The sequence below is a fragment of the Nicotiana tomentosiformis genome, chromosome 6, assembly GCF_000390325.3.
Source record: "Nicotiana tomentosiformis chromosome 6, ASM39032v3, whole genome shotgun sequence".
NCBI classification, from domain to species: Eukaryota; Viridiplantae; Streptophyta; class Magnoliopsida; order Solanales; family Solanaceae; genus Nicotiana; species Nicotiana tomentosiformis.
Window position 1 is genome coordinate 38,654,581 of NC_090817.1, and position 15,587 is coordinate 38,670,167.

General features: G+C 38.7%; 1 protein-coding gene across 1 annotated transcript; it reads right to left on the reverse strand.

The window, feature by feature from the left end:
- Window positions 1-5,268: 5,268 nt before the first annotated feature.
- LOC138893828 (uncharacterized) lies at window positions 5,269-9,869 on the reverse strand. Its single transcript, XM_070178492.1, has 5 exons — window positions 9,659-9,869; window positions 8,885-9,076; window positions 8,575-8,744; window positions 8,409-8,488; window positions 5,269-5,371 (listed from the first exon to the last, which is right to left on the reverse strand). Exons 1-5 carry the CDS (start codon window positions 9,867-9,869, stop codon window positions 5,269-5,271), a joined length of 756 nt encoding a protein of 251 aa, XP_070034593.1.
- Between the last annotated feature and the right edge of the window lie 5,718 nt (window positions 9,870-15,587).

Here is a 15,587-nt window from a genome sequence, read left to right on the forward strand (position 1 = left end):
CAATGAAAATAGTCGATTAAAGATTAGAATCCTATAGTCATGATATCTGGATGGGCAGTATACTAAAGTAATAGAAGCAATTGATCAATTGATTATTTGAAGTTATATGCATGGTATCTAGGTTAATAAAGCATATGTTATACATCCTATAGGCATGCTTTCTATTAGTGTGCAACGTACCAAACAGAATAACAAATAAGGCATGTTGAACGAAATAGCAAATATAACACAGATACCCTATAGGCATTTTTTCTACCCTTTCATGCAAATATTAGAATGCCTCATCCCCTCCTTTCATTAATCTCCCCATCATTTGTTATACAAATTATTACAGACCATATTGAATGATTACAGGCTCAAATACAAATAAAGAATAACCCAATAACATGTCTGGGCCTTCAAATATGCTTAGAACTTTATGCAGACAACGGGCCCAAATTCCAGGTGCAGACAGTGCGCTCTAGACCCCCCGAACACTAAAGGCAGGCCTAATAAACTAGGGCCAAATAATAAAGCTAACGGATACCAGATTGGCCATACAGGTAATAGAACTACACATCAGAGTAATTTAAGAACTACACATTAGAGTAATTTAAACACTTAATTTTAACAACTAAAAGAACTGTAGTTTCAACCAATATACAGGGTCATGCTAAGTTGACAAGCACCAAAAAACATACATGCAAGTAATTCCAGAAAAACAAGATTAACAAGGGCAAGATAAGGTACCACCAAACCACTACAAACATTGCTTCAAAACAAAACCAACTCAAAGAATTACATACGACAGCCCAAGAAGAATCATACACATGAAAAAGGTGGAATACAATCTTCCTATGAAGATTCTAACAGGAAAAACTTGCATAAAAATCATACTGGTAGCATAATTTGGCAAACCTACTTAGTTGATCGTGAGATTTAACAAGATGACACTAACTGCAACACAAGTTTCTAAGAACTCATAGCAGGTAAATAATATGTCAGCCTTAAGCTAACAAGACAAACAGACATTAGGATTCATGATGGATGAAAGTATCAACCTTAAGTTAATAGGATAGGTAATTATCAAGACTAGTGCTAATTGATCATATATAGAAAGAGGCTGAACATTGAAATTGACACTAGAAAGCCTTGGGAAGCACTTAGCAACATAGAGTCGAGCAGATCACACAATGGAATTACAGGAAACATGGCATGCTATTTTTAAGAGATTTAGGTAGTGATGACATCAAAAAATTACATGATCATTAATAAAGATAACAAGCTACATATGAATGACTCCATAGGGATTATAACACATTCCTGGAATGAATTGGTTTAATCACAAGAGTTCAGAACAAGGCAAGGAAGTAAACTCATGCCAGGCAGTCGATATAAGAATTCAAGTACAAACACACTAGGCTAAATGAGCTTAAGAGAGCCAAAAATCATTCATATTAAACATATGTAATAGACATATCTCGGAGTTGGGAATTTTAGGAAAGTTCTAATGCTAGAAAAGTTCAGAGTCACAAAGCAATTTCAGGGCCAATACGGCTGCAAACAGAGATGGCATAGAAACATATTGATTCACAAAAGTTTCAGTGGCATGAGTATACAGAATATGAACACAGATGAAAGAGGATGAAACTGCGAAGGCCGAGAATATTACCAGTTAACAATTGATAAACAGATAAATAGGAAGAACAGTCTCAATAGTACTCCAAAAAGTCAACAAAGAGCAGTAGAACCCAAAGTCTTAGTGCGTCAGAGTTCCCAAGGGTTACAGATGAACCCCGGACAGTGCTCGCACCAAGAAAGGTCAATTAGCCAAATTCCAGTGGCCTTGGCTTTCAGCCAGCCAAGAGCCAAAGTTCAGAACAATATAGATCGAAGGAGTAAGAGAGTGATAGTGATTAATGTGATTAAAGTCCCCCATAAGGGGAAATTGGGGAAGGGTTATATAGTGGTGGAAATTGAACAAGAAAACATGGAAAACAATTAATCAATCACAAAATAAGGAAAGAATATCAGATGCAATCAGTAATAGAACCGGTAAAGAAGAAAAAATTGAAATTTCAAACCCTAGTTCGACGAAAATCAAAGATTGGCCGAGGATCTTGGTAAATCGAACCCATATAACCTGGTAGTGAATGTATCAAGTCAAGAACTTGGCAATAATACAAAATCGGAGTCGAACGAATGCCTGTTGATGAGTTTCCATAAATAACTCAGTACCAAACGAGTAATGTCAAGAAAATGGGAAAGAAACGTTGTGAGTACAGAAAAAGGAAAGGAAATATGGAAGATCTCCATATTCTCTTGGGTACAAGTTAGGATTTGGGTGAGGCGGCTAGGGTTTAGTATGAGAAGAGAGGAGAGCATTTAGGGGTGGTTGGGCAGAGTGAAATTTGAAGATTAGGGTTAGAGCGGGTAATTAAAAATGGGAGAATGGTTGTGGGTCGTTGATCATTTGAGATCAATGGCCAGGATTAGAATAGAAGTGGGGCGGATCGTTTAAACGAGTGCCGATCGGGTTTGCCAAAGGGTAATTTGGTTTGGGCCAGGTATCTAGGCTGCCTATTTTGGTCTGAAATTTATTTTAAAGCTGGGCCATAATTTAAATACACGCAATTTATCAAAAATAATTTATAAAAAGTAATTAACACATAATTAAATATTAATTTATGCAGTAAAGTATTTGAAAGTAATATCTTAACATTATAAAAATATAAAGATGCTATTTGGCACAAATAATGTGAAAAAATGTAATTATGCATAACATATAGGATATTATTGCAAAATTATATAAATAGCCTAAAAATACAAATATAACTATACAAAATGAGGTAAAAATATTATAAAACCTATATGTGGACACAAATAATAAATTTAGATGATTAAGTCATCACAAAATAATTTGAAAGGATAATTAATAAATATTCAAGTAATTTAAATGCAAGAAAATTAATTTTAAAGCTTTTAAAATTATGAAAAATTATAGAAATTTCTTGTATGACTCTTTGTAGATCGGTGATGGTGCAGGAATGATATTTAAAGCCTATATGATATTTATAAAAATATGAGGGCAAAATTCGGTATCAACAATAACCCTTTGAACCTATAGGAACCTTCAAATCTCAATTCCGAGGTCGTTTACTCAAAAGTGAAACACTGGTCAATTCTTCCAACATAAACCTTTCAAATTAAGAATTATTCTTCTAAATCAACTTCGAACTTCTCGTAAAGCAAAATCGACTGCACGTGCAAGTCATAATACATATAGTCAATCTACTCAAGGTCTCAAACCGCCGAAAGACATGCTAGAGCTCAAAACGACCGGTCGGCTCGTTACATTTAACACAAGGATACAATATCATGACTAGGGAATATGACTACGGCTATTGCAAATAGCTCAGCATAGTAAAAATAGCTCTATCATGTCTCAAATAGAAAAGCAATGGACTAGACATGATTTCTAGCGTAAATAATAGCTCACGTAGTCAACAAGTGTAGAAAAGAAACACGGTATCAATAAAGCATGAGAGCCAAACAAGGCATATAAGAGCCTTGAATTCACCCGAATAATGAATAAATCGATGCGCACATATGTTCTTTCCACCTTGCATATGCGTCAACCGCAACATATATTAAACATTATAGTCTAAGGGGGAATACCCTCAAGGCAAGCATAGGCAATATATTTATCTCAAATGCACGAGAATCAACCCTAAAAAATAGCCTTTCTCTTAAAAATCACCTTCGTCTGGCTCAAATCTATCCAAAAATAAATCAATAAACATGAAACAATGTTAGGAATCAATTTCAAACAATAAAGTTCCAATCTTTATCCAGTTCCCAAAAGTCAACACCGGTCCCACATGGTCAAAATCCGAGTCAAGGGGTAGATCCCGACTACCCATAACCCCACTACTCCAAATATACGGTTAGATTCCAAAACTGAGTCTAAATCGACTCCCAGATCCCAAAATTCATTTTCCAAAATATAGTCAAAACTCCCAAACTTCTCATCCAAAATCCTTAATCTAGGTGTAATAATCCATGGGGAAATAAGATATAATATCAAAATCAAGTAAAAATCACTTAGCTTCTTTCCTTGTGTAAGAATCCTCTTTAAGAATCGCCCTTCTCTAAGTCTAGGGTTCAAAATATGAGAAATTGGGTCTAAGTCCAGAAATCCTTCCTTAATAATCAGTTGCAGAAGTCGCAAATGCCACCAAGGACTCCCAATTGCAAGCCTCGCAAATGCGATAAAAGGCTCGCAAAAGCGAACATGCTCCCTCAGCATCAATCATTGCAATAGCAACCAGGAAGATCGTGAATGCGACCAAGTGTCGCAAATGCGGACTCCCCTTCACAATTGCGACACCTGTTTGCAAAATGTGAAGCTGGCCTTTTCAGGCATCCATCACAAAAGCGATCAGGACTTTGCAATTGCAGACCTCCACAATTGAGAGAAGACCATCACAAATGTGAGGTCTGCAGCATGAACAAAAATCTGAACTTGCCAAAACAATCTGAAACCAATTCAAAACTCACCACAACCCCCCGGGGCCAACACTGACCATCCACACAAGTATATAAACCTCATACGAACTCACTCATATGCTCAAAACATCAAAATAACATCTACAATCATGAATCAAACAACAAATCACATCATGCAATCCTTCAAACTCAAAACGTGAAATATTCACAACCAAATGTCGGATTCATACCAAACTAACTCGGAATGAAACCAAACTTTGAACACAAGTACAAAATGACAAAATGGACTTATTACAAGTCCAGAAAAAATGATCCAAACTCGACAGCCTACAGGTCAACTGATGGTCAAACTTCTGAACTTTTTAAACCTTCAAATTGCCAAGTTTCGGAAAATAGGGCCAAATCATCCAAGGAACCACCAAATTCAAATACGGACATATGCCTAAGTCCAAAATCACCATACAAACCTATTAGAAATATCAAAACACGAATCTGAGGGTTTTTACACAAAAGTCAGACTTTGGTCAAATTTATAACTTAAACTTCCAACAATGTAACCAAATGTTCTAATTCACTCTAAAACCTTTCCGAAACCAAATCAATCATCCATGTGAGTCATAAAACAATAACTAAGTATATGGGAAGCATCAATTGGGAAAAAGGTGCTCAAATACACAAAATAATTGTCGAATCGTTACATTTTCCCCCTCTTAAAGAAAAGTTCATCCTTGAATGAGTTAAGAGTCATACCTGAAATGCCAAAAGGTGAGGATATCTGCTTCACATATCATGCTCAGCCTCCCAAGTTGCCTCCATGACTGGTTTACCTCTCCACTGCACCTTCACCGATGTGATCTCCTTATACTTGAGCTTCTGAACCTGCCTATCCAAAATGGGGATACAAAAAATTAATAAGAGAGGCGCACAGACCAATTAATCGTATCGGTAGTATTCTTGAATTTGGAATGAAAATATGAGTAATGCTTCCTAGCACGGGATGTCTCTCCTAATTGATAAAGGATTTACATGTGTCAATTCCTCACCCATTCCTTCTCTTTTGTGAAAACTCTTCATACTCTACTTCCACCTTATTCCTTTCAAGGTTGCACCTTGTCGGGATAGGAATGGGAATTATAGTACCATTGGAAAAAAGGCCACATGTGGGAATATCTCTACTGACTAACCATTTCAATAGTATGGGTGTTGTCATCCAACTACATTATGCTAAAGTCCAAAACATAGGACTTATCTTCATTATACTTCTGAAGCATATAAACATGGAACACCGGAAAAACTTCTGGTAAGCTGGGTGGCATAGCAAGTTTGTAAGCCAACTCACCCACTCTCTATAACACCTCAAATGGACCAATATATCGAGGGATAAACTTTCCATTCTTCCCAAATCTCATCATACCCTTTATAGGAGAAACTCAGAGAAGAACCTTCTCACCCACCCTATTAGCATAACTCTTTTTCCTGGACTGCGATGTGCGAAGCTGCTCCTGAATCAATTTTACCTTCTCCAAAGCATAACTAACCAAATATGTTCCCAATAGCCTAGCCTCGCCAAGCTCAAACCAATTAATCGGAGAGCAGTATTGCATATAATATAGTGCCTAATAAGGAGACATCTGGATGCTCGACTGATATCTGTTGCTGTAGGCAAACTCCGCTAATGGCAGAAATTGATCCCGTTGGCCTCTGAAATCAATAACACATGTCCTCAAGACATCCTCCAAAATCTGAATGGCCCACTCGAACTGCCCGTCCGTCTAAGGGTGAAATGTAGTACTCAACTCAACTTGCATGCTCAACTCATGCTAAATAGCTCTAGAAGTACGAAGTAAACTTAGTGCTTCACTCCGAGATGATAGACACAAGCACATCATGCAAGCAGACAACCTCTCTAATTTAGATCTTAGCCAACTACTTTGAAGTGTAGGGAGTCATGACTGTAATGAAATGTGTAGACTTGGTCAGTATGTCCACAATGACCCAAACAGCATCAAATCTTCTCAAAGCCGGTGGCAATCCAACCACAAAATCCATGGTAATGCGCTCTCACTTCCACACCAATATATCTAACCTGTGAAGAAAATCACCAAGTCTCTGATGCTCATACTTGACCTGCTGACAATTCAAACACCACGCAACATACCCAACAATGTCTTTGTTCATCCTCTGCCACCACTAATGCTGCTTCAAATCATGGTACATCTTCGTAGCACTCGGATGAATAGAATATCACAAACTATGGGACTCCTCAAGAATTAACTCTCTAAACCCATCCACATTAGGAACAAAAATCGGGACCTAAAGCCGCAATACACCATTATCACAAAAAGTCACCTCCTTGGCATCACCCCGTTGCATCGTGTCCTTAAGGAAAAGCAAATGGGGATCAGCATACTGATGATTCTTGATGCAATCAAAAAAGGATGACTGAGATACAACACAAGCAAGGACTTTTCTAGGCTCCGATATATTCCAATCTCACAAACCTATTGACCAAATCCTGAACATCCATAGCTAAGTGCCTCTCCATAACTAGAATTAATGTTGAACTCCTCATACTCTCTGCTTTCCTACTCAATGCGTTAGCCACCATATTAGCCCTCCCCGGGTGATAAAGAATAGTGATTTCATAGCCTTCAATAACTCTAACCACCTCCGCTTCCTCAAGTTCAAATCTTTTTACATGCATAGATGTTGAAGACTCCGGTGATCCATAAACACTTTACAAGACACGACATATAAGTAATGCCTCCAAATCTTGAGCGCATGCATAGTAGATGCTAACTCCAAATCATTTACTGGATAGTTCTTAGCATGGGACTTCAACTGGCACGACACATAGGGAATCACCCTACCATCTTGCTTAATCAACCAAGTCCAACACGGGACACATCACAATAAATAATATATGACCCCAATCTAGAAGCCAAAATCAAAACTGGAGTTGTAGTCAAAGTTATCTTGAGCTTTTGAAGCTCTCCTTACACTCATTCGACCACCTAAATGGAGCACCCTTCTGAGTCAACTTGATCAATGGAGCTGCAATAGATGAGAAACCCTCTATAAAGCCACGATAGTACCCAGCCAAACCTAGGAAACTCTGGAACTCAGTAGCAGTAGAAGGTATGAGTCAACTCTGAACTGCCTCAATGTTCTTCGGATCCAGCTTGATTTTATCACTAAACACATTGTGGCCAAAGAATATCACCGAGTCTAACTAAAATTAACACATGTAGAACTTAGCATAAAATATTTTCTCCCTCAAATCCTGACGCACAATCCTCAAATATTACTTGTGTTCCTCCCTACTACGGGAATACACTAATATATCATCAATAAACACAATGATAAAAGAATCTAAATAAGTTTGGAATATATTGCTCATCAAATTCATGAAAGTTGTTGGGGCATTATTCAACCTAAACAGCATTACTAAAAACTCATAATGCCCATAACAAGTCCTAAAAACCGTCATAGGGATGTTTGAAGCCCTAATCTTCAATTGGTGATACCCCGATTTCAAGTCAATCTTTGAGAACACCCTAGCACCCTGAAGCTTATCAAATAAATCATCAATGTGTGGTCATGGATATTTGTTTTTGATGATAACCTTATTCAACTACCTGTAGTCAATACACATTCTTATAGAACTATCCTTCTTCTTAACAAATAATACAGGCGCACCCTAAGGTGAAACACTAGGCCTGATGAACCCCTTATCTAGAAACTCATGAAATTGTTCCTTCAATTCTTTAAAATCTACTAGATCCATACGATACAGATGAATAGAGATAGGTTGATTTCCCTGTACCAAATTAATGTCGAAATCAATATTCATATCGGGTAGCATGCCCGATAGGTCTACTAGAAACCCATCCAGAAACTTCCTTACTATTGGAACTCACCCAACAATAAGAGTATCAGCACTAACATCTCTAACAAAGGCTAGATATTCCAAGTATTCCTTCTCAACCATCCATTGAGCCTTCAAAAATATATCACTCTACTAGGAGTACAACCAAGAGAATCCTTCCACTCTAACCTCGCCAACCCCAGTATAGCCAATATCACAGTCTTAGCATGACAATCAAGAATATCATGGTACAAAGATAAACAATCCATACCCAAGATCACATCAAATTCCACCATATCTAACAATAGAATGTTTGCCCTTGTCTCAAAACCACATATAGAAACCACATAGGATCGATAAACTTGATCCACCAAAATAGAATCCCCAACTGATGTAGATACATGAACAGGGTAACAAGTGAATCACTTGGCATATCCAGACAAGAAGAAAAGTATGATGACACATAGAAATAAGTAGAACCAGGATCAAAAAATACCGAAGCATCTTTGTGGCACGTAGAAACAATACTTGTAATAACTGCATTAGAGGCAACAACCTCGGTCCTCTCTAGAAATGCATAGCATCTAGCCCGACCTCTGCTAGACTGGGCTCTCCCTCTAGGACGACCATATCCTGGTTGACCTCCACCCCAGGCTGGCAAAGCACGTGGTGATACAACTATCACGGGAATCATAGTCTGACCTTCCTGTTGCACTGGACCTGTACGAAGAAGAGGGCAGTAGTTCCTGACGTGCCCCAAGTCCCCACACTCATAGCATCTTCTAGTCAAAAATGATTGTTGGGCCAGAGTTGAACCCCGTGAACCAGGATACCTCAATTGGGTGACAGTGCATTATAAGTTGTCCTTCTATAATGGACTCTCCCAAATCGACATCGGCCTCTAAATTAGGCACTACTGAAGTTTCCTGAACGTCAGTCCCTCTTGTCCCTACCTTGCGACATCTCTTTGGTTTCAATGCCAGTGCACTCAGTACGACGTGCTACCTCTACGATCTGGTTAAATAAAGTTCCGGTCTCTACCTCTCTAACTATAGCAAGACGAATACCTAGTAAAGGCCATTAATGAATCTCCTCATTCTCTCCTTCTCCGTAAGAAAAAAGACAGTATCATGACGGGACAACTTTTTAACCTCATCTGATGCTTGGTAACTGACATCGAATCTTGTTAAAGGTGCTCAAACTGCCTTCTTAGCTCCCCTCTCCTAGTGCAGGGCACAAACGACTCCAAAAATACCCTGGAGAACTGATCCCAGGTAAAAGGAGGTGATCATGTGAGTCTACCCAGCTCGTAAACCTGCCACCACCTCTTGGATGGATCATGTATCTGGAAGGCGGTGAAGTCAACTCTGTTAGACTCTACTAGTCCCAAATTATGAAGAATCTCATGACAACGATCAAAGATTTCCTGAGCATCTTCTGAAGGTGTACCACTGAAGTGAGGAGGATGCAACTTTGTGAACTTATCCAATCTCTTCAGCTCATCGGCTGACATCATGGGCCTCTTTTCAAGCTATGCGGGAACACTAGGCTAAACTCCTCCAACTCGTAATACTCTAAGGGTCTGATGACCAATGGACACCTACTCTAGGGTATGAGTAGCTAGAGTCTACACTCCACCCCCTGCCTGGGAAGTAGTTGGTACAGTAGGAAATGACCCGGCCTGAGCCAAACTATCGAACAAAACAACCATACGGACCAAAGCATCCTAAACATTTGGTGAAATAAGTAAACCCTAAGGAACTAGAGTTGGTACCTCTGGCCCATCATAGTCATGAACATGTTCCTCAGTGGGAGCTACTGGCAGCTCTACGGCAACTGCCCCAATAGGGACCCTAGTTATGATGCATGCTCCGCCTCTGCCTTAGTCCCAGCCTCTCACGGCTTCAGCCTGGGTATCAACACCTACTCAGCTGCACCAGGCGATCATGTCCTCACCATCAATGAAAGAATGGAAGAACAAAGATTCAGACTTAGGAATAGAAAAATCTGCACAACAGAGAATGAAAAATAGAGAAAGATTCCTCACAGCCCCGTAGCCTCTCGAAGTTAAGTACAAATGCCTCAGTACCTATTCACAAGACTCTACTAGACTTGCTCATGACTCGTGAGACCTTAGCCACCTAGTGCTCTGGTACCAACTTGTCACGACCCAAAATCCCATCGGAGCTGTGATGGCGCCTAACACCGCTTGCTAAGTAAGCCAACATATAATATTCAGAAACAAACTTTGACAATATCAATAAAATTCTAAACAATGGAATAGAAATAGATTAAGGAAGTCAAAATAGCGCTACAACTAAAAAACCATCCCAAAATCTAGTGTCAACAAGTATGTGATCTCTATAGAATATTTAAATACAACAGTCTGAAAAAAGATACAATATTGTCTGAAGAACATAAGCAGTAATAGCATAAACTGAGGAAAGGGAATCCAAGACATGCGGAAAGAAACGGCATTGCTACCTTGAAATCACCAACGGGTACCGGTACAAATCTCTAGCAACCAGCTCTGTCAGCAGCACCTGGATCTGCACTTCAAATGCAAAGTTTAATATAAGTATAATTGAACCCATATACTTAGTATCATGATTGGGGAATATGACTACAGCTACGGAAAATAGCTCAACATAGCAAAATTAGCTCTATCATGTCTCGAATAGAAACACAATGGCCTAGACATGATTTCTAGCATGAAAAATAGCTCATGTAGTCAACAAGTATAGAAAAGAAACACGATATCAATAAAGCATGATAGCCAAACAAGGCATATAAGATCCTAGAATCTATCCCGGCCATTAATAATACTGCCGCATATGTGCTTGTCACCTCTTATACGTGTCACCCTCAACATATATCAAACATTGCAGTCTACGGGGGAATACCCTTAAGCCAATCCTAGGTAAGAAATTTATCTTAAATGCGCAAGAATCAACCCTCAAAAATAGCCTTTCTCTTAAAGATTACCTTCGTCTAGGTCAAATATAGCAAGAAACAACTCAATAACATCAAATAATATAGTAGGAATTAACTCCAAATAATAAAGTTTCAACCTTTACCCAATTCCCAAAAAGTCAACGTCAGGCCCACATGGTCAAAACCCTAGTCAAGAGATTGATCCCGACTACACATAACCCCACGAGTTCAAATATATGATTAGATTCCAAAACTGAGTTTAAATCGACTCCCAAATCCCCAAATTTTTATTTTCCAAAACATAATTAAAACAAAACCAAAATTCTCATCCAAATACCTTAATCTACCCATTTCCTTTATTCACTTCAGGTATCATTTCATTTATCAGTTATCAGTTATCAGTTATCAGTTATCAGTTATCATTTCAGTTATCAATTATCATTTCAGTTATCAGTTATCGGTTATCAGTTATCAGTTATCAATTATCATTTCAGTTATCAATTATCAATTCTTAGTTAGCAGCTCAGTATCAGTTTTGGCATTTATATTTCTTTCTTTCAGTTGCTTTACATACCAGTGCAATTCAAATGTACTGACGTCCCTTTTTTCCGGGGTCTGCATCTCACGATGCAGGTAATGATTTACAGGTTGACGATTCAGAGCGCTAAGATTCTCGTACCAGCTATTTGGTGAGCCCCAGTTCTTTCGAGGCATTATCATTACCTTACAGTCTTCAGTATTTCTCAGACAGTCAGTGTTTTTAGTACTTCATTAGAGCTTTCATAGACTAGAGTAACAGTTAGACAGAGTCACGGGCTTTTCATGTTAAGCAATGTTGGCTACACATATATACTTCAGACTTATGTTAGTGTTTCCGCACATTGATTTATATCATTCAGACTTTCAGTAGATCAGCATGTATTAGTTTATCTTCCGCATTCAGTATGTTATGATATCACATGTTGATTCAATCAGCCAGTTGGTTCGCTCGGTCGCATGTAGTCAGGCACCGGGTACCGTGTTACGCCCAGGCCTAGGTTCGGGGCGTGACAAACAAACTCTCTCCTCCCGTTTTCTCTCTAGAGAATGGCGACTTAGGGCTCCCATGGCTGCCAATGCCTCTCCCCAGCCTTTGGTTGTGGGAGAGACGAATTCAAACCCTAATGAAGCTATTCCAAACCCTAACAATATCATCTCGTATGCAGCAAGCTTGAATTACAAGCAATCTGCCGCCCCTCTCTCGAAAACGAATTTGAAACCCATTGAACTTGTTCATGGAATTCCTACGATTCAGTTTTCAATGGATGAACGTGAAGAATTTGCAAAGGAGGAAGGATTACACCAAGCAGTGATCATTAAATTGTCCGGCGACGCACTAAATTTATAGGTTTTAAGGAATATTCTGCCAAAAATCATCGGCATCAAAGGTAATTGTTTGTTAGGTTTATTGGCCCAACGGACAACTCTTAATTCGTTGTGATCAATATGAAGATTAAGTGTGTTGTTTGGCAAGAGCTGTAAACTACTTTCAATACAATGGAAAAGAGCATCAATATAGAGTTTTCCAATGGAGTGTCGGATTCAATCCAAACGAGGAAACTTCGAAGGCAGCTGTTTGGATTTCTCTGCCAAAATTATCACCTGAACGGTTTGCGCGCAAGACGTTACTATCTACTGCAGCTACAGTGGGAAAACCTATTGCAATTGATAAGGCAACTCAGGTAAGGTCTCGTCCAAGCACAGCAAGAGTGAAAGTGATCGTGGATTTGCTGGATCAACTTCCTGAAAAGGTGCGACTTCGACATGTCGATTCCATAACTGGTAAGGTCGTGGAGGATTTCCAGGAAATTATATATGATAATTTGCCATCATATTGTTGTCATTGTAAACACCAAATCCATGAAGAAAGAGAATGTCGTGTGTTAAAAGGAAAAACAGTAGCAACAGCTCGAGTTGCTGATGATTTAGTTGAGAAAGACGACCAACATATTGAAAACTTACAAGGAGATGCTAGGGACTTTTTGAATGCAAAGAAACAACAAAAACTGGAGCTTATTAAGTCTACAGAAGATGTGGTTGATGGTGCATCAGGTAGGGCTCCACAAGAGCTTGAGGCGGGATCAACAAAGGAGAAGGACAACTCTAATCCTATGTTGACGGGGACTGTTGGTGTTTTACAGATTTCTGCTTCAGGTGGTGCCTTTGGTCGTGATGATGTTTTGAATCGAGCTACTGCTGATAATAAGCAAACAAGGGGTTGCACTGGTGGATCAAGAAGGTAGCAGTAGTAAGGTTGATGCTCTAGAAACTGTTCAAGCGAGTAGGGATCAACAGATAAATCTCGAAGCTGGACAGAAAAATCTGAAAGGTCGAGCGATCGCTGGAGCTGATCGAGCAACCAATGCCAAGAATCATGCAACAATTGTAGTGGTAGGACATGTTGAGAAAGCTGGAATTGAAGCAGCTACTGTAGGTCCAAAGTTGGAGGCTACTGTTGCATTGAATGCAACTGGTGATCGACCTGTTGAACTAATTGAAAAGCCAGCAGGTCTCAAGGCTACAGTTGTGCATGTTGAAGGGCATGTTAATGCATTGGATGGTGCAGCTGCTACAGGTGTTACGGCAGGGATTAAAGATGGCAAGAACTCTCAAATAATTGCAGTTGCTCAGCCTAATGCTGGACCTACGTTAGAACGCGATCAGATTGGTGAGGTGCAAACTTCATTAGCTGAAGGATCATTACGTGAAGCTGGGAAAAAAACACTGGTTTCTCATCAAGCAGGTACACAAGCAGGTGTTGAACATACAGTGGGCAACAAGGAGGATCAAGAGCCTGGTTTACAAGCCGAAATTTCCAGCAGTAATTATGCTACTGCTGGGCAGGTTGATGGATCAAAGGGAACCATGCTTACGGGAGATGGAACTTCAAGGAATCCAACTGGGGATGGCTGGACAGTGGTGACACGATCTCCGGATTAATTTCACTGATTGTCATTCAACTATCTTTTAATTTCACTAAAGTCACTTAACTATTTTTTGTCACTTAAAAGTAACTAAACTTTATCATTGTTACTTAAAAGTCATTTTGGCTCAAACCCTACCATAAATATGATTTAATTAGAAAAATTCAAAAATAAATACCACATAAGCTTAAATGGGTCACACCCACTAAATTCATTTCTCCCTTAATGTGATTTGACCCATAACCCAAATGGGTTTCAGTAGAGTTATAAAACGAATCGGATGGGGCATACAAACAAGAGAAGAAATTTTTTAGTATAGAATAATTATAAATGGGCATTATTTAACGGAAAAGGCAAGAATTTTGTAGTATAGGGTAATTATTTTAAACTAATGTGGAATTAAATTTTTATTTTATCGAAACCATTTGGGTTATGGGTCAAATCACATTAAGGGAGAAATGGATCTAAAGTGGGTATGGTCCATTTAAGCTTATGTGGAATTTATTTTTGGATTTTTCTCATTACATTTTATGCCATGTCATATTTATGGTAGGAGTTTGAACCAAAATGACTTTTAAGTGACAATGATAAAGTTTAGTTACTTTTAAGTGACAAAAAATAATTGAGTGACTTTAGTGAAATTGAAAGATAGTTGAACGACCATAAGTGAAATTAACCCCACGATCTCCAGCTAAACAAAGTATGTCCCCAACACTGAAAAAAAACACCCTCAGACGTGAAGAAACAGCAACAACAATTAAGTGATCCAGGTTCTCGTCAAAGTGCCTCACATATGATTACTAGTCCTAATGTTTTTGAAGTCTTAGCAGATAAGGAAGGTATTACTTCACCAACCTTAAATGATGCTAATTTAGCACAAAAATTGGTTCCAAGTACCAGCAGTAAATGAAAAACGAGGCAGTGATGATTTCGTTAATGTGAGAAGGCACGGGAGAAAATATGTTATTAATATTGGATGATAAATACAATACAAGAGGTCCATATTTATAACTATACACTACAAGAAAATATTACTCATCTTCCAATGTGGGACAAGACTACACTATATATATATATTTGTAAACTAACACTCCCCCTCAAGTTGGTGCATACACATCATATGTACCGAGCTTGTTACACATGTAACTAATACGAGAACCAGTAAGAGACTTGGTAAAAATATCTGCTAGTTGATCATTCGACTTTACAAACTTTGTAACAATATCTCCTGAAAGTATTTTTTTCTCTTACAAAGTGACAGTCGATCTCAATGTGTTTAGTCCTCTCATGGAACACCGGATTTGATGCAATATGAAGAGCATCTTGGTTATCAC